Source organism: Dromiciops gliroides, chromosome 2 (genome assembly GCF_019393635.1).
Source record: "Dromiciops gliroides isolate mDroGli1 chromosome 2, mDroGli1.pri, whole genome shotgun sequence".
In the NCBI taxonomy this organism is placed as follows: domain Eukaryota; kingdom Metazoa; phylum Chordata; class Mammalia; order Microbiotheria; family Microbiotheriidae; genus Dromiciops; species Dromiciops gliroides.
Genome location: NC_057862.1, coordinates 180,134,135 through 180,157,245, shown reverse-complemented (window position 1 = coordinate 180,157,245; position 23,111 = coordinate 180,134,135). Strand labels below are relative to the sequence as shown.

Genomic DNA, 23,111 nt, shown 5'->3' with positions numbered 1-23,111 from the left:
TGAATCAAATCACATTGAGTCTCATGGTCCCAGAGCTCATTTAGAATAAGACAAGGTTTGCCTCCAAACTAGTCTCAGAATGATTATTGTGTTTTCCCTGCATGGAGCAATGAATCATAGATCTAGAGTTGAAAGTCATCCAAAGTTGACCTAACAAATCGTCTAGTACAACCCCTTCCTTTTTACAGATGAGGAAACTGAGGCAGAGAGATTTAGCAACTTGTCCAAATTCCCACAGGTAGGAACTAACAGAGCTATGATTGAAACTTAGGTTCCATGGTTCCAAGTTCAGTCTTTCAATCTTAGCACCCTTTCCACTATACTACATTGCCTCCCTCAAACTCTCTGAGGCAATGTCCTTATTCCAAGAAAAGCTTCAGAATCTCCACAAAATTACTCTGTCATAACTTTATTTATATTCTCCACAGTTCCAAGACACATGAACAGGTCAAGAACAATCCCTGTGACTGAGTTTGTCCTCCTAGGCTTCCCTGGTTCCTGGGAGACACAGGTTGTCCTCTTCTCACTGCTTTTAGTCATCTACATCCTGACTCTTCTTGGTAATGGAGCCATCATCTGTGCAGTAATATGGGACCAGCGACTCCATTCTCCCATGTACATTCTCCTAGGCAACTTTTCCTTCCTTGAGATTTGGTATGTTTCTTCTACTGTTCCCAATATGTTGGCCAACTTTCTCTCCAAGACCAAAGCAATCTCCTTCTCTGGATGCTTCCTACAGTTTTATTTCTTCTTTTCCCTTGGTACAACTGAATGTCTTTTCCTAGCAGTGATGGCTTATGATAGGTATCTGGCTATCTGCTACCCACTGCACTACCCAACCATCATGACTGGGAGGCGTTGTGCCACCCTAGTGTCTCTCTGTTGGTTGGTTGCCTTCCTTAGCTACCCAGTTCTCATTTTCTTAATTTCCCAACTGCCCTACTGTGGTCCCAACATTATAGATCACTTTCTGTGTGACATGGATCCATTGATGGCCCTCTCCTGTGTCCCAGCCCCCATCACAGAGTTGATCTTCCATACTGAGAGCTCCCTTTTCCTCTTTCTCTCCATTATATACATTTTCACATCTTATACCTTAGTACTTAGAGCTGTGTTTCAGGTGCCTTCAGCAGCTGGCAGGCGTAAGGCTTTCTCTACATGTGGATCTCATCTGATGGTAGTGTCTCTGTTCTATGGGACAGTCATGCTGATGTATGTGAGCCCATCATATGGCATCCCAACTCTGATGCAAAAAATTGTTACTTTGGTATATTCAGTAATGACTCCATTCTTAAACCCCATAATCTACAGCCTACGCAACAAGGACATGAAATGTGCCCTAAAAGTAGTCTTCTGTAGCATGAGAAGTAGCCAAAGTTCATGAATAGCCTTTATTTTACTAAGAGACTCCATGCCTTAATTTTCCAATGAAGTCAATTAGTAGAAGTATCACTTTTTCTAATAGTGCTCCAATTTTCACTTTGAGGAGGTAAAGATAAGAATTTTTCTCTAGGCTAACTCCTACCTTTCAATTTTTTCCTACCTTGATCTAGTTGAACCTCAACTTATTGAATCTCAACATCCAATGTCACAATTGTTCTTCCAATATGGATGACATCAGTGGGGAAGCAGAATAGAATTAATGTAGCGCTTATTAAATGCATGTTTATTGATTGCCATGAATCTTTATTGCTATTGTATGTACCATATATTTCCCCAAAGGTTGTTTATGGGAATGTATACTTTTTTAAATAAAAAAAAATCAACCAATAATAAAATAATACCTTTCCCTGGAATCACCTGCACTCCTCAAATGAATCAATTATTCAATAGATATTATAGAATGTAATAAATGAGAGTAATTGTAATAATTATATCACCCAATCCACTTATTTTACAGGTAAGGAAACTAAAGGCCAGAAAGATAAAGTGCATTTTTATCATTCATCATTTTTTTTTTTTAGTGAGGCAATTGGGGTTAAGTGACTTGCCCAGGGTCACACAGCTAGTAAGTATTAAGTGTCTGAGGCCGGATCTGAACTCAGGTACTCCTGACTCCAGGGCCGGTGCTCTATCCACTGCGCCATCTAGCTGCCCCTATCATTCATCATTTTTTCACCCTAGTATCTACCACTATATTAAGTCCTTTGAGAAATATAAGGGGAATATAACGTATGATTAGGAATTTCCCACCTGGGGCAAAAACAATTTGTAGGAGGGGACAAATTGTAGGATTGTAGTGAAAAGAAGTAGCAGCATAAGGGGTTGAATACACATGAAGGATAGTCTGGCCACAGGTATAGTAATACTAGGAGATGAGATGATCCATCCACCAATCCTTTGCTACTTTCTTGACCACTCTCTTGCCTTCTCTAAGATTGCCTTTGCTGCCCACAAAAAAAAAAGATTGCCTTCTTCCCCTTCAACTTTCTCCAAACCATGATCAGGTAGACCACAAAGAAAAAACACAGACATAGTGGTCTCTGTACCATAGCAGGGAAGAAGCATGCTCTCCTCATGCTGGCACCTCATGTTCTGACTGGCATGCTCTAGTTACAGCTTTGTAAATTACATAGAGTCCCTTCCACTAACTACAAAAAAAACTGGAGAATAATATATGACAATATAGTTTTACAGTCTAACTTGTATAAAATATATATCATTTATATTATTATGCTTATAAGATTATAAAATTATTCTTTTAAGAATTCATAAAAAATCTTACCAATTTCCTCTAAAGTTGATCATTATATCATTTTTATGGGCCAATAATATTGTATGATATTCATATACCACAATTTGTTTAACCATTCCCTAACAGGATACTCCTTTAGTTTCTAATTTTTTTACTACCATGAAAAGAGCTACTTTAAATATTTCTATTTAGAATAGAGTAATTGAAGAAGTCAAAAGAAAGGTGAGATGATCTGAACCTTGAAATGGAAAGTAACTGGGTAGACTTATGCTTGGGGAAAAGAATAATGATAGGAACAACATAACAACAGACCTGACTTGCTTATGAGACACTTATGACATCAAACTCTCTATAACAAAAGGTTCATGTTAGGGAGTAATGGGAAATAAGTTGATGATAAATAAAATGGGATCAGATTATGGAAGACCTTGAAAGCCAGACTGAGGCACTTTGATTTAATGGGGTAGAAAATAGAAAGCTATTTTAGGTTGTTGAACAGAGAAGTGACATCATGAAAGTTGTGTTTTAGTCCAGCATTAATATGCAGGATAGATTATACAACTATAGTTTTAGAGTCAGAAGACACCTTAGAGGTTATCTCATCCAACAATCAGGGGACACGGCGGAGGGGGAGGGGTGGGGGGGGGCCGGGAATGATCCTGAGACTTAAAGTGAAAGTGATTTTTCCAAAGTCACATAGGTAGTAAGAAGTAAAGCTACCCTGGGCAAGTCACTTAATCCCCATTGGCCCACAAAAAAAAAAGAAAGAAAGAAAGAAAGAAAGAAAGAAAGAAAGAAAGAAAGAAAGAAAGAAAGAAAGAAAGAAAGAAAGAAAGAAAGAAAAAAAGAAGCAGAGATAGGAATGGGTTTAAAAGTTAAAAGACTGGCATCAGGAAGAAAATTGGGAGCTATTGGAATAATTCAGGTAAGAAGTTATTAGATTCTAGGAGAATAATATGAAATATAATTATCTATGAAACAAGAATAAAAAGTCAGTTGGATCCAGATTGTGGAAAACCTTAAATTCCTTACTAAAGAAACCTTATAAATGTAGGAGTCCTTTGGGTATCAATGCCAGAGTAAAGAATGCTAACATCCTCTTCTCTGCTCTGGCAAGGTGAGAAGGGAGAAGGCATATAGATGTGCCACTAGTCTTTGAATGAGTTGTTAAATAGTCCCCTGATGTAAGTAAGTATATAAGTAAAGTATAAAGGTACAAAATGCCTAGATGAGCTAGCCAAACTAGGAAACAAGGTGTGAAAGGTGTGAAAGATATATTAGAAAAGGAAGACACCAGATGAAAGAAAACCATAAAAAAAGTTATTACAATATTGCAGAAAGGGGTAGTGAGGGCATGTACATGAACTGGAATGACATCAGTGAGAATGTTGTACAGTGGGCAGGTGCAAGAAATATTAGGGAAATAGAATCAACAGGAATTAGCAGGTAATTGGAAAGTAACAGATTTGGGAAAGGGAAGATTGAAAAACATACTGAGATCCCAAGCCTGGTTAATAATGGTGCCATTAACAGAAATAAAGAAACCATATGGTTTTCTGGGGTGGAGCCAAGATGGTGGAGGAAAGGCAGTGAGCTCCCAAGCTCATGACATGATCATTCCAAAAAACATCCAAATAATGCCATAGGAAAATGTCCGGAGCAGCAAAACTCACAGAAGAATGTGCCGAAATCATCTTCTAACCAAGAACAGTTTGGAAGGTCAGAAGGAGGGAGTTGCTGGGCTAATACAGGAGTCGAGCCCAACCCCACAGTCACCCTGACACAGATCCAGTCCCGGGGAAGGCCTCACCAGAGAAGGAGACCCACAGAGCCTCTGAATAAGCTGAAGCACCAGTGTCATCTGAAATTAAGCTCACAGTCTGGTGAGAGGGCTGAGCCCTGGGCAGGGGAGAGACTACAGGGGTCTATGCTGGTGCTGAGGCAGAACTTGGATTTTACACCCCTGCTGAGAACCAGGATGTAGGCTCAAGTAGCAGTGGCCCAGGTGGAGGAGGGGCACAGGCTCATTGGAGCTGACAACCACAACACACAAAGCTGGTTGAATAGCAAGTTGGTCTGGGGTCATCTAAGGACCAGGGAACAGGCCTGGCGAGTAAAGAACCTGATTCTCCTTAAATCATACCACCTGGGACTTCTGAAGCTTGGGATACTGCAGCCTGGAAACAGTGCCCCCACTTTAAGGAGCTAAAAGTCAAGTAAAAGAAAAGCAAGATGAGCAGACAGAGAAAGGTGAGGACCATAGAAAGTTTCTTCAGTAACAAGAAAGACCGAGGGGCACCCTCAGAGGAAGATGTCAACATCAGGGCCCCTATATCTAAAGCTTCCAAGAAAAATATGAATTGGTCTCAGGCCATAGACGTGCTCAAAAAGGACTTTGAAGATAAAGTTAGAGAGGTAGAGGAAAAAATGGAAAGAGAAATAAGGGAGATGCAGGAAAGACATGAGAAAAAAGTCAACAGCTTGAAAAGCCAAATTGGCCAAATGGAAAAGGAGGTACAAAAGCTCTCTGATGAAAATAATTGCCTAAGAATGAGGATTGAACAAATGGAAGCCAGTGACTTTATGAGAAATCAAGACACAATAAAGCAAATCCAAATGAATAAAAAAATAGAGGGCAATGTGAAATATCTTCTGGGAAAAACTGCTGACCTGGAAAATAGGTCCTGGAGAGATAATTTGAAAATTATTGGTGTTCCTGAAAACCATGATCAAGGAAAGATCTTAGACATCATCTTCCAAGATATTCTCAGAGAAAATTGCCCTGAAATTCTAGAAGAAGAAGCTAAAATAGAAATTGAAAAAATCCACCAATCATCTCCAGAAAGAGATCCCAAAAGGAAAACTCCTAGGAATATTATAGCCAAATTCCAGAGCTCTCAGGTCAAGGAGAAAATATTGCAAGCTGCCAAAAAGAAAGAATTCAAGTACTGTGGAGCCCCAGTCAGGATAGCACAAGATCTATCTAGCAGCTTCTACATTAAAAGACCGGAGGGCATGGAATATGATATTCCAAAGGGCAAAGGAAATGGGATTACAACCAAAAATCACCTACCCAGCAAAACTCATCATAATCTTTCAGCGGAAAAATTGGGACTTTAATGAAAAAGAAGACTTTCAGATATTTGTGATGAAAAGACCTGAATTGAATGGCAAATTTGACTTTCAAATACAAGACCCTAGAGGACCATAAAAAATTGGAGCTGGGAGACATACCTGGGGTCATACGGTGGAGGACTGTCTTGTGTCTGAGGCCGGGTTTTGGCTGGGATACCCCTGGGTATCACTTAACTAGATGATGACATCTTTAGGATTAAATTGAGGGGTGAAGAAAATTCACTGGGGGAGGGGGAAGGGCAGAAGCAAAATCCTACATGAAAGAAACAGGAAAAGGCTTATGGAGCAGGGAAAGAGATGGGAGAGGAGCAGGGAAGTAAATTAATTTTACACTCATCAGAAAAGGCTCAAAGACCTTAAACTCATCAGAGCTGCCTCAAGGAGGGACTAATAGACACACCCAACTGGGTGGAGTAATCTATTTAATCTGGGCAGTAAATGAGCCTAACACTCATCAGAATTGGCTCAAAGACCTCAATCTCATTAGAATTGGCTCAAGGAGGGAATAATGTACACACTCAATTGGGTAGAGTAATCTCTTTAACCCTGCAGGAAAACAGGAGGGGAAGGGGATAAAGAGAGATGGGCAGGGGGCAGCTAGATGGCGCAGTGGTTAAAGCGTTGGCCCTGGATTCAGGAGTACCTGAGTTCAAATCCAGCCTCAGACACTTGGCACTTACTAGCTATGTGACCCTGGGCAAGTCACTTAACCCCCACTGCCCTGCAAAAAAAAAAAAAAGAGAGAGAGAGATGGGCAAAAGAAGGGAGGGCAGAGGTGGGGGAGGGGACAGACAGAAACAAATCCCTTTTGAAGAGTGATAAGATGAAAGAAGATGGATAATAGAATAAATATCATGGGGAAGGGAATAGGATGGAAGGGAAACAGTTAACAATAGTAATCATGAAAAAGAGAAAAGGGGGAAATTGTACAAAAAATATTTATAGAAACTCTTGGTGGAGGCTAAGAATTGAGAATCAAGGGAATGTCCATCAATTGAGGAATGATGGAAAAAGCTGTGCTATATGATTGTAGTGGAATGGACTTGTGCTACAGGAAATGACAAACAGGATGATCCCCGAAAAACTTTGAAAGACTAATGAACATCGATGTATTGTTCAATGAGCAATTGTGAATGACTTAACTACTCTCAGCAATGCAATGATCCAAGACGATCCCAAGGAACTAATAAGGAAGCTTACTATGCACCCCTATGGAAAGAACTGATATAAAGAACACTTGTGGATTGTACATATATAACCTGGTTGCAATTGTGTGGAGGGGGGAGGAAAGGGAGGGAGGGAGGGAGAAAAATTTGGAACTCTAAATCTTATGAAAAATGAATGTTGAAAAGTACCTTTACATGTAACTGGAAAATAAAATAAATGTTTGTTGCTGGAAAAAAAACCCTATGAAAAAGAAATGATTGCAGAGAGAAATGTTTTTTCTATTCTGGATACATGGCCTTATCAGGTTATTCAGGTAGAGAAGTACAATAGGTGATTGAAAATATAGGACTGGAGTTCAGCATGGGGAGATGAGGCCTGAATGTATAGGTTTGTATATCATTTCCAGAGAGGGGATAACTTAAGTCATGGAAGTAGATAAGATCATTGAGAGAATAGAAAGAGACAAATTATTGGAGATAAATATCTATTTTGGAAGACATAAAAGGAAGAAAAAATAAGACGAATTAAATTAGGAAATGAAGAAGGAGTAGTCAGAGAAAGAATAGGAGAAGCAGGAGAAAGCAATGTCACCAAAGCCAAAGAAAAGAGTATACCTAGAAAGATGCAGTGTAAAACTGCAGAAAGGTAAACAAGGATATAGACTGAGGAAAGGGCACTGGCTTACTATTGTTTCTGCATTCACACTCAGTAAGAGTTTAGGTAAATTATTTCCCGAGATTTTGTTTTCCCAGCTGGGAAAACCTCTTAAAACATTAAGTAGGGGCAACTAGGTGGCACCCGCCTTGGATTCAGAAGGACGTGAGTTCAAATCTGACCTCAGACACTTGACACTTACTAGCTGTGGGACCCAGGGCAAGTCACTTAACCCTCATTGCCCTGCCAAAAAAAACCACCATTAAGTGATACAATAATTAATCTATTTGAATATGTATATGATCTGTCATAAATTTTCTTTGGAGTTGATAAAATATCTCTTCCCTTTGCAATAGTCATGTAGGAAACTAGTATTCTTCCCTAGAAGAGAATTATAGTCCCTAAGGCCCCAATTTCATTAACTATTTTTCTCAGAGTTATGGAAAGAAGTACAAAATTCAGTGAATATGCAGACCAAGGGGGCAGCTAGGTGGCGCAGTGGATAAAGCACCGGCCCTGGATTCAGGAGTACCTGAGTTCAAATCCGGCCTCAGACACTTGACACTTACTAGCTGTGTGACCCTGGGCAAGTCACTTAACCCCCATTGCCCCATAAAAAAAAAAAAGAATATGCAGACCAAGTATATAAAAAGAATATCAGAGAAAGAATACAGGGGAAATGATTGCACATGGGAGGTGTTATCACCTTGTGGTATGGGTAGGGCTGAAAATGGAGAAGTAGGCCTAATTGATAAGAAGGATTTGCTAAGAGTCCAAAGGATCAAAGAATCATAGGATCATAGATATTGGGCCAAAGGGGCCTCATAAGCATTGAGTCTAAACCCCTCGTTTTACAGATTGATCATTGTAATAGAAAGGTAAAGGAACAGATTACTCAACTGTAAGGAGGTAGAAAAGATGGATTCTGCCACTTCCTCTAATCCAGTTTTAGCCATCCCATCCTGATCCCAGTCACTAAAAAATAAATAAATAAAAATAAGCATTATGAAGTCCCAGGTTCATACTGGCAATTTTGCATTCCACCCAACAGAGGGAACTCAGGTGAAGTGACGAGTTCTCTGTAGTTCCCAGAAAACTGGGAACCTTTTTCTCCTAACCCATTCTTTACCCCCCCTTTTTTTAATGTATTTTTAACTAATTTTTTTTTATTTTTCAAGCAACAGTTTTTTTATTATTGTACCTGTTCTATTAAACTACCCCATTAAGTAAAATCCCTCAGTACATATCTATGTCATCTAGCAAAACAAATTCCTATATTAGCCATGCCCAAAAATGTATGTCTCTCTGTCTCTTTCTGCATTTTAAGTTTATCCCTTCTTGGTCAGGAAATGAATGGTTTCATTCTTTGGGACTCATGATTTATCATTGTACTGATCAGAGTTCTAAAATTTTTGAAATTTTTTTTCATTAATGGTATTGTAAAAATTGTTCTACTTCTGTTCTCTTCACTGTGCATCAGTCCATAGAACTCTTCACAGTTTCATATGAAATTGTCCATTTCATCATTTCTTATGGACCAATAGTGTTCCATTACTTTCATATAGAACAACATATTTAACCATTCCCTAAGAGGAATACCCCTTTAGTTTTCCATTTTTGACTACCATGAAAACAACCACCATAAATATTTGTGAACATATAGATCCTTTTCCTCTTTTTTTGGTTTCTTCAGGGGTATAAGTCTAGTACTGCTATAGCTGGGTCAAAAGACATGCACAGTTTGGTAACTTTCTCATCATAGTTCTAAATTGCTTGCCAGAATGGCTATGCTGATTCACAGTTCCACCACTTGCGTACTATGTTGTGTTTTTTTTTTCACAGCCCCTCCAGCATTTGTCATTTTCCTCTTTTGTCACCTTTGGTATTCTGCTAGGTAAGAGGTAGAACCTCAAAGTTACTTTATTTAGTTTGCATTTTCCCAGTTATTAGTGATTTAGAGCATTTTTATATGATTTAAATAGATAGTTTTGGTTTCTTCCTTTGAAAATTATCCATTTATACCTGTAAAGGCTAAAATTCTAGCTAGTCTATCTAAAATCTAATGAGTGGTCGCCAATAAATTATAAGCTTTAGCAAGAGTTAGACTTTTAAGCATTTATTAAGGAGAATAAGAATTTGGTTAAAAAAAAGAGAGAAAGGCCTACATTCATCTATCTATTAAAGGGTGAGCGCATTTCTAGCTCCCTTCTCCACCTGAGTCCTCAGGAAAGAGTGAGAGTCAGAGCACCAGGCTCCCACTTCTTCCTCCCACAAACAAACGTCACTTCCTGATGCCAAAGAAAAGATGCATGGTCTTACCCTCAGAGGCCTTCACCTCATGGCAGAGCTTTTCTACAGTAAGTCTCCAGCAGGTGGCGTCATTCCAATCGTTAGATACCTGTGATCATTTATATATTGGGCAAGCTTGTCCTTTTTAATGGTGTTGCTACATTCCTATCATTGGTCTAGGCAGTGTAGTCAGTGTGAATTTTTCTAAGAAAAATAGTTATTGAATCATACCCACTGGGAAAACCCCTTCCCATCCAGGAAACTGCTGGATTTCACTGATTCTTTTTTTAATGTAATAAACATTTTTATTTATATTTTGGGGTTCCAATTTTTATGCTTCCTTCATTCTCTCCCCAGCCCCCTCCCTGAGATGGCAAGTAATCAGGGATGAGTTATACATGTATGATTATGCACATTATTACCATATTTGTCATTTTGTACAAGAAAACTTGATTAAAAGAAGAAATTGAAAGAAAGGAAAAAATAGTATGCTTCAGTCTGTTCCATTAATATCAGTTCTTTCTGTGGAAGTAGATAGTATGTTTCATCAATAGTCCTTTAGGATTGTCTTGGATCATTGTATTATTGAGAAAAGTCAAGTCATAAACAGTTCTTCATCAAACAATATTGTTGTCTCTGTGCACAATGTTCTCTAGGTTCTGCTCACTTCACTATACACCATTTTATATGTATCTTTCAAGGCCTTAATGGAGTCAAGCACCCAGACAAGAAACTACATATACTACAGTATGCAGTTTTTACTCATAGGAAAAGCATCTATAAAAGAGAATAAAATCACAACATATTTAAATACAATCATGCTGCTCTACCCTCAGCTACTCCCAGTCCCAGGTCAGATATGGCTAGTTTATAGTTAGGCTCTGAACCCAGGAGTTATAGAAAAGACATAATTCAGTTGTTTAGTCCCAGTGTTTACTTACTCCCTAGAAACAAGTAAAAGGGGGGTCTGTAAAATAAAATACAATTCTCAAATGGTATTAAATTCATTTCCTTGGGGCAGCTAGGTGGTGCAGTGGATAGAGCACCGGCCCTGGAGTCAGGAGTACCTGAGTTCAAATCTGGCCTCAGACACTTAACACTTATTAGCTGTGTGACCCTGGGCAAGTCACTTAACCCCAATTGCCTCACTAAAAAAAAAAAATCATTTCCTTCAAGAGAGGCATAGTCTATGGAGAGAACTCATGATTTCAGGGTAACTCAGCTCTTACTCATGCCACGGGAACATGATCTGGAAGAAGTCTCAGTGCAAAAAGAAATTGCAGGCAGCTAGGTGGCACAGTGGATAAAGCACTGGCCTTGGACTCAGGAGTACCTGAATTCAAATCCAGCCTCAGACACTTGACACTAGCTGTGTTGCCCTGCAAAAAAAAAAAAGAAAGAAAAGAAAAGAAAAGAAAAGAAAAGAAAAGAAAAGAAAAGAAAAGAAATTGCTCTGGTAACTTTTCTTCCTGCCAAGTGCTGTACTCAAACCATATCTCAACCCTCTCCTGTATCAGTGCTTGCCTCAAGGAATGACTCCTGACTAAATAACACTACTGTATCAACAAGAAATGACAGTGGCCAAGCAAGAGCAGTCCCTCTCTGTCCTGATGACCTTCTCGACTCCATTGCCTCTGGCTTTCGATATCCTCATAACACCTAAGCCCCCTCCCCCACCTCCCAGCCTTGGCTGATTCAGCTGCATTATATCCCACCTATTATTGAGGATAATCCTTACACCCTTTCTATATTGTCTTTACTTCACCAACACATCCACCCCTCCTTAAAGGCTTCAAGAATTGGGTTTGATTCAAGGCAAGAAGTCTGAATCTCAGATGAAACATAGATATGAGTTCAGAGGTTCAAAAGATTGTTAAATTTTCAGTGTAAGCATTTACACCTTGTAAATCAGCAAATACTGTCAATCAGTGCTTGGCTTATTATTTTATTGGTTGTTTAGATTTAAGAAAGTGAAGGAGAAAATGTTAGCAATTCAGATTAAATGTAAAAGTGTGTCCTGTAAACATTTTCCCCACAAGAAGAGCCTGTTGTTAAACATTCACCTGTGGGTAACCCCTATTACACTGTTAAGTTCCGCCAACATTGCTATCACCAAAACCCCTGGTACAGCATAAACAAGTTCTTGCCAAGACTTGTGGACAGAAGGGGTTAACTCCGTCATTACTTCCGAGGGCTATGAAGGGAGGAAGTCTAGGAAGAGTAACTTCTGTTCTCAAAAATAAAGCTTGCTGTGGATGGAGCACTGGCCCTGAATTCAGGAGTACCTGAGTTCAAATCCAGCCTCAGACACTTGACACTTACTAGCTGTGTGACCCTGGGCAAGTCACTTAACCCCCATTGCCTGCAAAAAAAAAAAAAAACCAAAAGGAAAAAAATAAAGCTTGCTCATTTATATTTGTGACAAATCCTAGAGTCACTACTAGGTACTACGTGACCAGCCTCTAGAAGTGGAAATTCCAGCTGTAAAATGGAGATAATCAATGGCAATAAGGACAAATATCCCTATCTGCATTTACCCACTCTACCAAAATCCTCACCCTTCCTCTGCCTTCAGCATTCTTGGACCCAAGTAATTTTTACATTCAAGAGATAGCTATCCTTTTCCCTTATACTCTGCTGCCCTCTCGTGGTCATAGTACTCCCATTGTATTTCATTCTTTCTGCATTTTTTTTTAAGTGAGGCAATTGGGGTTAAGTGACTTGCCCAGGGTCACACAGCTAGTAAGATTTGAACTCAGGTGCTCCTGACTCCAGGGCCAGTGCTCTATCCACTGTGCCACCTAGCTGCCCCTATATTTCATTCTTGGAGATATGTAGCATGATAAAAAGAGATATGTGGCATGATACAGTTACTATTGCTAACTGTATTTCCCTCCCCCTATTGCCTCCCCACACTATTTACTCTATTCTCTATCTCCTTTTACCCTGTCACTCCTCAAAAGTGTTTTGCTTCTGACTGCCCCCCAAATCTGCTTTCCCTTATATCTCACACACACACACACACACACACACACACACACACACCCCTTATCCCCTTCCCCTCCCACTTTCCTGCAGGGTAAGATAGATTTCTATACCCAATTTAATGTTTATGTTATTCTGTTTTTGAGCCAATCTGATAAGAGTAAGGTTCACTCACTCCCCAGCACCTCCCCCATTTTCCCCTCTAATATATAATCATTCCCTTGCTTCCTTTATATGAGATACTTTACCATATTCCACCTGTCCCTTTCCCTTCCTCCCAGTGCATTCTTCTCTCACCCCCTTAATTTTTTTGGTTTTGTTTTTTGTTTTTTGGGGTTTTTTGTGAGGCAATGAGGGTTAAGTGACTTACCAAGAGTCACACAGCTACTAAGTGTCAAGTGACTGAGGCCAGATTTGAACTCAGGTCCTCCTGAATCTAGGGCCAGTGCTTTATCCACTGCACCACCTACCTGCCCCACCCCTTAATTTTTTTAAAGCTATAATCCCTTCACATTCAACTCTCACCTGTGCCCTCTGTCTAAATATATTCCATCCAGCTGCCCTAATAATCAGAAAGTTCTTATGAGTTACAAGTATCTTCCCTTCTAGGAAAATAAACACTTTAACCTTTTAATATCCCTTATGATTTCTTTTTCCTGTTTACCTTTTTATGCTTCTTTTGAGTCTTACATTTGAAAGTTAAATTTTCCATTCAGCTCAAGATCTTTTCATCAAGAATGATGGAAAGTCCTCTCTTTCATTGAATTCTCATTTTTTCCCTGAAGGATTATACACAGTTTTGCTGGGTAGATAAATCTTAATTGTAATCCCAGTTCTTTTGCCCTCTGGAATATCATATCCCAAGCCCTCTGATCTTTTAATGTAGAAGCCGCTAAATCTTGTGTTATCATGACTGTGGCTCCACAATATTTGAATTGTTTCTTTTTGGCTGCTTACAATATTTTCTCCTTGACCTGAGAGCTCTGGAATTTGGCTATAATGTTCCTGGGAGTTTTCAATTTGGGATCTCTTTCAGGAGGTAATCGGTGGATGTGATAATTCTGGCCAGATAAAGTTCTGAACACTTGGGTCCTCCCTTGAGCTGAACTAACAAGCACTCAAACTCTACTGCAGAGAGTGCAAGTTTGATGGACTGGTCACATAGCCCAAATGCCAAACATATATTTACCTAAAAGACTATTTTACAAAGAACTCACATAAGGAAAGCATTCACAAGGAGGCCAGAAGAAACAATATAAGAACACTCTCAAGGTCACTCTGAAGAACTTTATAATCAATTGTGTGACATGGGATTCACTGGCATGGGACCACCCAGCATGGCATGCCCACATCAAAGAAGTTTCTGTGTTCTATGAGCAAGGCAGAATCACAGTAACAAAGGAAATGTGAGATGCACAACACTATATCTCCATCCCAAATGTTCAAATATTATTACCCTCCTGAAAAGTATACAATATAAGCAAGGATACAATTATTGCCCTAATACTAGTCTTATACCCCTACCTGAGTTTGTGTTCTGCCCAATTTTAATTAGTCCCTAAAACAGCTAATTTTCTTGACTTGGAACTCACCCCTTTATCTAACAAGTGCATCTATCTGCAACTTCCCCCTTCATCCCCCAGAACAATAGTTTTACTCCCAAACCAAGAAAATTGACTTACCTTACCTACTTAACTTAAATAAGAGGGAGGTTCTTTTCTCAAAGATTTCCCTGCTCATGACTTGTAGATGTCCTCAGAACTTAGTACCTAGAGAGGAAAGTGGCTCAAAGAAACCAAGGAAGAAAACTGTTTCTCCTCACCATCATTGTTGCCATTGCCATCAGTGTTGTTGTTGTTGAGTCACTAGTGTCCAACTCTTTAATTCTTCATGACCGCATGGAGCATAACTATGCTACCTAGCTCCCAGATATATCATCTATACCTATACTTACAAATATGTCTATATCAATACCTATATCTATATTATCTAAATCATTTATACCTATATGTGGATCTTGACTATATCTACACTTATCTCCATCTCCCTTGCTCTCCGTACAACCCTCTCCCCCTCTCTTCCTTTCCTCCTCCATCCCTCTCTCCCTCTCTATTTTTCTCTTGCTCCTCTTTTCTTTACCACCACCCTTGATCTGGACCAAGAATTTCATCAGTTTAGAAAACTCCCAAATGAGGAATCTGAGAGGAGGAAAATCCCTCTACAAATAATTATTTTTATTGTTGTTTAATCATTATTCAGCTATGTCTGACCCTTCCTGATCCCTTTTGGGGTTTTCTTGGGAGAGATATTAAAATGGTTTGCCATTTCCCTCTCCAGCTCATTTTATACATGAGGAACTAAGGCAAACAGGGTTAATTGACTTGACCAGGGACACCCAGATGGTAAGTGTCTGAGACCAGATTTAAACTCATGAAGATGAGCCTTCATGACTCCAGGACTGACACTCTATCCACTCTGCCCTCCTAGCTGGCCCAACCAATAAAAATAATAGCTAACATTTATATAACCTTTTAAAGTTTGCAAAGTACTTAACAAATATGATCTAGTTTATCCTCACAACAATCCTGGGAGGTAAGTGCTATCATTCCCAATATTATAGATGAGGAAACTGAAGCAGACAGAGTACGAATGAATTGCCCAGGGTCACACCACTAGTGTGTCTGAGGTCTGATTTCAACTAAGGTCTTCCTGACTCCAGGTTCAGTGCTCTATCCATTGGGTCACCCAGCTGTATATAGTCTTAGAGAGTTGCCTGAGAGTAATGAAAAGTAAAGTGATATGCCTAGGGTAACAGAAAGAACGTATCAGAAACAGAATTCAAACACTGGTCATCTTCACCCCAACACAGATTAGGTGGTTAATAAATGCTTGTTTTCTAACTTCCTTCCTTAGGCCATCCACTATGCCACTCTGCATGCATGGGTCAGTATTGCAATGGGTAGTGTTTGACTATGGCTCAGAAGATGTCCAAATAACAACAATGAAACAGGAAAAAAATCACAACTCATATTAACATTCTGTTTAGCCAATTAATTCAGTCCAATAACTATTTTGTCCATTGCACTTGAAGTCCAGGGGGAGATATTCTGAAGCTGAGGAGGTGGGGGAGGGATGGAAGAGAAGGGAATAAACATTTATACTACAATTACCATGTTCCAGGAACTGATATAAAAGCTTTTTATTTTTTACAAATATTCTCTCATTTCATCTTCATAAAATTCCTTTGAGGTAGGTGTTACTATTATTCTCATTTTATTGATGAGGAACCTGAGAATGTTAAAAGGAAGATATTTAATTTAAGATTTTCATACCTACATTGCTCCCCATTTTGTGAGCTCCTTAAGGGCTGGCACTGTTTCTGCCTCCATTACTATCCCCAGGACTTAGCACAGTGGTAGGCACCTAGTAGCCACTTCATAAATGCTTGTTGATTTGTTCTTGACTAAACAAATAGCTTGCTCCTTGGAAGAAAAGCTTTGGCAAATGTGTACAGCATACTAAAAGGCCTTGAGACATCACCTTGCTGACAAAGGTCCCTAAAATCAAAGCAATGGTTTTTCCAGTAGCAACATGTGGCTATAAGAGTGGACAATAAGGAAAGCTGAGAATGACAATGCTGCTTTTCAATTGTGGTACTGGAGAAGACTTTTGAGAGCCCCTTGGACATCAAGGAGACCAAATGAGTCAATACTTGAAGACATTAATTCAGACAATTCATTAGAAGGTCAGATACTAAAGCTGAAGTTTAAATACTTTGGCCACATAATGAGAAGGCAGGACTCATTGGAAAAGACCCTGATGTTGGGAAAGATTGAAGGCAAAAGGAGAAGGGGATGGCAGAAGACTTTGGGAGATACTGGAGCATAGAAAGGCCTAGCATGTTATGGTGCATTGGGTCATGAAGAGTTAAAGAGTTGGACACAAATGAATGACTGAACAACTACAACTACAACAACTTTGCTTCTGTTTGCTTGAGTTTCTTCAACTACAAAATGGGGGTAATAATAGCACCTACCTCCCAGAGTTGTTGTTAGAGGATAAAAAGGAAAATAACATTTATAAAATAACAGCACAGTGCCTAGCACATAATAGGTATTATAAAAGAGCTATTGTTTACCTTTATTTATTTATTTATTTATTTATTTATTTATTTATTTATTAAATGTAGATTAGAAAGATAGAGACAGAGATTGTAGATGTAGACAGTGACGGTGATGGTGATATAAATAAAAGAGATATCGATACAGTGAGGGTGACTTCTAAGAAAAATGCAATCACTTCATAGAGGGAAGGACTCCTGAAATCTACCTGATATTTACCCTGATTTCTTTTCTTTTTTTCCATCATTCAAGCCAAACCCTAGGGGCCAATCTACACTGACTATGGGAAGACCCATGGGCATGAGAGAAGAAGTCCTCTGGAGGGGGAAATAATGAAAAATACTGAACCCACCAAGGAGAATCCTAAGATTTCACAGTAATCACTGGAGTTAAACATAAGTAGGGTGTTTTACACAGGTCTAGAGGCTAAAAAAACTCCTAGGAAGCAAGACTTAGGGGCTATCCAGGTGTAGAGGGAATAAAATAAATTATGCACAATGCTCTCCAACAGTGCTTTCTCTTTGGAGTCACCAAAGGTAGAGAACCTGTGACTGAGATTTCACTAAAAACTCACTCTCTCCATAGGCTGAATATATACCACCAACAATGGGTCTAAGAAAGGGGTGCTATGCCTCAATACTATGACTGATTCCATGTACCCGCTCCAATTGGTCACTATGAACTATCTGAAGAAAACTCAAAGAAGGAAATAGCAATTTGGAAAGACTGTCAGAGGAGAAGATAAAAGATCTAGTTCTGATTCTGGCTTTGCCACCAACTTTCTGTATGGTATTTTTTTTTTTTGCGAGTCATTTTCTTCTTGTTTTCCTCATCTATAAAAATAAGAAGTTAGATTGGATGATCTCTAAAGTCTACTCTATCCTGAACATACTATGAGCATATGAATATCATACCCTATTCTCCTGAGAAAGCAATCCACATTTTGGCACTAACCATGAAGAATTCTCTCTCTTAAAGCTACCTGTATACCATACGCATCCGGTTCATGGTATAATTGAAGAAGAAAGTTAGTTATCTTGAGATGAGATATTGTTCATTTGCTTGTAGTAAAAAGAAGGAATAGGTGGAGGACTTGGACTTTTCCCCTTACAGAAATGATTCATGGGTCATGAAAGCTTCAGAAACGATGTTGTTATGATCTTAAACACCTAACCATATCCCATAAAGTGTCAGCCCTTTCAACAATTCCTGCAGAATAGCAGACCTGGTCCCTCTTCTCTACAGCTGTGCATCATTTGTCCAGTTTATTGCTCATTTTTACCTTCATTTGAAGTGGACAAGAGAGATGATAAAAGGGAAACTTAAACCAATTAACCTAAAGACTAACAAATATTTCACAGCGTTCACTGGAGGAGGAGGAGATTCATACTTGGTGATTTGAGATAGTAAGTACTGTTCATTTATGCTTCTTCTCCATGTTCCTATGGATAAGCAAATTTCTCCCATACTGATATTCTTGTCAATAAAAAGCCCTTCATTGTTCACCCTTCAGGATTATGATTCCAGGTCAAAGTCATGAGACTAGACTCTTGGTCTCTATTCCTGGAAGCATCCCTAGAAGTATCTTCTCTCTGTGTCACTGATTCCTACTCTGTAATCTACAAACTAATTTTTGCTTAGAAAACTAGATATTGCTTAGACCTCAGATACTTGGAAATTCATTTCCTCTTTAATATTCCTCATCACACTAACCGCCAACATGGGACTAATAAAAGAGCCCCCATCTTCCCTTCTAAATGTCAGCATTCTCTTTTCAAATTCTTTCTTTTCTTCCTTGATTAACAAAGTTTTAATTACTTGAACCACATGACTCAAAGCAAGATCCATGTATCTGACAAACTCAACTTGACACCTTTCACCTTTCAGCCTTAAAGGCTCTGAATTCTGAACTTTATGAATTTTATTTTAAATGACTAACCTTTTTCATGAGAGTGTGAAGTGTCAGCCCAATCAACCATTTAAATATTTAATGTAACTTTATTGTCAGGGAATAAACTTAGCCCTTCTGGTTCAAATTTTCATTCATCCATATTCTCAAAGCATATGTACCTGTAGACAAAGCTTGGGTTTATTTTCAATGCTCAAAAGGGGGCATTAAATGAATTATACTTTCTTGTTGAAATTAACCTTATTGTGTGTTTCCTGTAGAGAAAATCTGAATCTGAAGAAAGCTCCTTTCTGTAGATTTTGTAAACAACATAAAATTAATATGGGTAAGTAGCAGAACAGTGACACTTCAAACAATATTTCCAAATGCCCTCTTTTTATTTTTGGTTTTGTTTTTTCTAGAACATCAGTAAATATGCAGTAATTTTTTCAAAATAGGAGGTTTAATTGAGCAAGTGAAATAGAGTAAGGTTTAAAAGGAAGCTTTCAAAAAAAAAGTCAATACCATGTTAACTGCGGATTGTTGACCAGCTCAGTTCATTTGAGAGATTATAATACAGTGCAATTTGAGTACTAGATTTGTCGGAAGCCCTTTGCTCAAGTTATATCCACTTACTAGCTATGAGCTTCAATTTACTCTCTCTAAAATAATGCTAATAATAACTGCCCAATCTTGTAAAGTGTTATCATCATTAAGGCAAGGTCATAGTATATGTCCTATTACCAAATGAATAAGATAATTTCATTCTGTCTGTGGCTATAAACTGATCCCTTATCCCCATCAACTGTTCTCCAAAAACATTCACTTGGTTACAAAGAAGACTGCATAGAAGAGTAGATGGGACACCATAAACCTGTTACCACTCCTGACAAAACAACTCAAAATATACCTTGTAGGGTGCTTGAGTTGATATACCCACATTCAAAAGAAAACAGAGGGGGATCTAGGTGGTGCAGTGGATAAAACACTTTCCCTGGATTCAGGAGGACCTGAGTTCAAATCCAGCCTTAGACACTTGACACGTACTAGCTGTGTGACCCTGGGCAAGTCACTTAACCTTCATTGCCCTGCAAAAAAAAAAGAAAGAAAGAAAGAAAGAAAAAGAAAACAGATAGGAAATGAGGCCAGGACAAAACTGTGAAGCCAAAAATGTTCACACCATCCCTACCTCCATCCTAGTTCTTCTCCCTTCTTTTCTCCAAAATGATGAATTCTAGGGAATATGTTGAGCTTTTAAATATTAATGTTTCCTCCCTTCCTGGTTCAAATACTTTTAGGGGATATCTCAAAAGAAAAATAAGATTGTGGGAAATTATATTGATGGGCACTATGGGTTTGTTTGGGGTTTTTGTTTTTTTTTAGTGAGGCAATTGGGGTTAAGTGACTTGCTCAGGGTCACACAGCTAGTAAGTGTTAAGTGTCTGAGGTCGGATTTGAACTCAGGTCCTCCTGAATCCAGGGCCATTGCTCTATCCACTGCGCCACCTAGCTGCCCTGATGAGCTTTATGTAAAGAAACAAATGAGTGCTGTTCGAAGATGAAACAAAAGCTACAAAAAAGATCTTTAAGGTTTTATCCAGATTAAGAAAAAGGAAAATTTGGGAGAAATGAATTTTATAACTATGTCTTTGTCTTTGATATTCAAAGATAATGAAAATTGCAGTGATTTCCACCAATGCACTGAAAGCCCAAGGAAAAAGTATCATTGTAGTTATCATTGGTTCAGCCATTCCTTTATCCTCAAAGGATAAGAAAATCAGATTGGTTGGTTCTAATGCTCTGGGAAATTCAAGGAGCCTAGTGTTCTGCCATCATGAATCAAGTCACATTGAGTCTCATGGTCCCAGAGCTCATTTAGAATAGGACAAGGTTTATCCCAAACTACTCTCAGAATGATTGCTGTTTTCCCCTGCATGGAGCAATGAATCATAGATCTAGAGTTGAAAGTCATCCAAAGTTGACCTAACAAATCATCTAGTACAACCCCTTCCTTTTTACAGATGAGGAAACTGAGGCAGAGAGATTTAGCAACTTGTCCAAATTCCCACAGGTAGGAACTAACAGAGCTATGATTGAAACTTAGGTTCCATGGTTCCAAGTTCAATCTTTCAATCTCAGCACCCTTTCCACTATGCCACATTGCCTCCCTCAAACTCTCTGAGGCAATGTCCTTATTCCAAGAAAAGCTTCAGAATCTCCACAAAATTACTCTGTCATAACTTTATTTATATTTTCCGCAGTTCCAAGACACATGAACAGGTCAAGAACAATCCCTGTGACTGAGTTTGTCCTCCTAGGCTTCCCTGGTTCCTGGGAGATACAGGTTGTCCTCTTCTCACTGCTTTTAGTCATCTACATCCTGACTCTTCTTGGTAATGGAGCCATCATCTGTGCAGTAATATGGGACCAGCGACTCCATTCTCCCATGTACATTCTCCTAGGCAATTTTTCCTTCCTTGAGATTTGGTATGTTTCTTCTACTGTTCCCAATATGTTAGCCAACTTTCTCTCCAAGACCAAAGCAATCTCCTTCTCTGGATGCTTCCTACAGTTTTATTTCTTCTTTTCCCTTGGTACAACTGAATGTCTTTTCCTAGCAGTGATGGCTTATGATAGGTATCTGGCTATCTGCTACCCACTGCACTACCCAACCATCATGACTGGGAGGCGTTGTGCCACCCTAGTGTCTCTCTGTTGGTTGGTTGGCTTCCTTGGCTACCCAGTTCTCATTTTCTTAATCTCCCAACTGCCCTACTGTGGTCCCAACATCATAGATCACTTTCTGTGTGACATGGATCCATTGATGGCCCTCTCCTGTGTCCCAGCCCCTATCACTGAGCTGATCTTCTATACTCAGAGCTCTCTTGTTCTCTTCCTCTCCATTATGTACATTTTCACATCTTATACCTTGGTACTTAAAGCTGTGTTTCAAGTGCCTTCAGCAGCTGGCAGGCGTAAGGCTTTCTCTACATGTGGATCTCATCTGATGGTAGTGTCTCTGTTCTATGGGACAGTCATGGTGATGTATGTGAGCCCAACATATGGCATCCCAACTCTGATGCAAAAAATTGTTACTTTGGTATATTCAGTAATGACTCCATTCTTAAACCCCATAATCTACAGCCTACGCAACAAGGACATGAAATGTGCCCTAAAAGTAGTCTTCTGTAGCATGAGAAGTAGCCAAAGTTCATGAATAGCCTTTATTTTTCTAAGAGACTCCATGCCTTAATTTTCCAATGAAGTCAATTAGTAGAAGTATCACTTTTTCTAATAGTGCTCCAATTTTCACTTTGAGGAGGTAAAGATAAGAATTTTTCTCTAGGCTAACTCCTACCTTTCAATTTTTTCCTACCTTGATCTAGTTGAACCTCAACTTATTGAATCTCAACATCCAAAGTCACAATTGTTCTTCCAATATGGATGACATCAGTGGGGAAGCAGAATAGAATTAATGTAGTGCTTAATAAATGCATGTTTATTAATTGCTATGAACCTTTATTGCTGTTGTATGTACCATATGTTTACCCAAAGGTTATTTATGGGGATGTATAATTTTCAAAATAAAAAAAATCAACCAACAATAAAATTGTACCTTTCCCTGGAACCACCAATACTGTACTCCTATAATGAATCAATCATACAATAGATATTATAAAATGTAATAAATTAAAGGAATTGTCATAATTATATCACCTAATCCACTCATTTTACAGATGAGGAAACTGAGGCTCAGAAAGATGAGGTGATATACATATAAGTTCAAAGAATTAGTTAGTTATAGAGCCAAGGTTTTTATCATTTGTCATTTATTGAAGCGTGTATCTACCACTGTACTATATCCTGTGAGAAATATAAGAAGACTATTATCTGTAATTAGGAAGTTTCCACCTGAGCAAAAACAATTTGAAGTAGGGGATTATAGTGAAACAATCTGAAAGGAGAAGCAATAACACAAGGGATTGAGTACATATAAAGAACAGTCTGTCCATAGGTGTAGTAATACCAGGAGATGGGGTGACCCAGCCACCAATCCTCTGCTACTCTCTTGCCCACTTTCTTGCCTTCTCTAAGATTGCCTTTGCTGTCCCCCAAAAAGAATGCCTTCTTTCCCTTCAACTCTCCACCAAACCAATATCAGGCAGACCACAAAGAA

The 23,111-nt window shown here is 38.9% G+C and overlaps 2 protein-coding genes across 2 annotated transcripts; both read left to right on the top strand.

Annotated features, from left to right (window-relative positions):
- Window positions 1–409: 409 nt before the first annotated feature.
- Window positions 410–1,384, top strand: LOC122743013 (olfactory receptor 11H4-like). Its single transcript, XM_043987638.1, has one exon. The coding sequence runs from the start codon at window positions 440–442 to the stop codon at window positions 1,382–1,384; it is 945 nt and encodes a 314-aa protein (XP_043843573.1). The 5' UTR covers window positions 410–439.
- Window positions 1,385–21,176: 19,792 nt separating this feature from the next.
- LOC122743003 (olfactory receptor 11H4-like) lies at window positions 21,177–22,151 on the top strand. Its single transcript, XM_043987622.1, has one exon. It carries the CDS (start codon window positions 21,207–21,209, stop codon window positions 22,149–22,151), a length of 945 nt encoding a protein of 314 aa, XP_043843557.1. The 5' UTR covers window positions 21,177–21,206.
- Window positions 22,152–23,111: the final 960 nt, after the last annotated feature.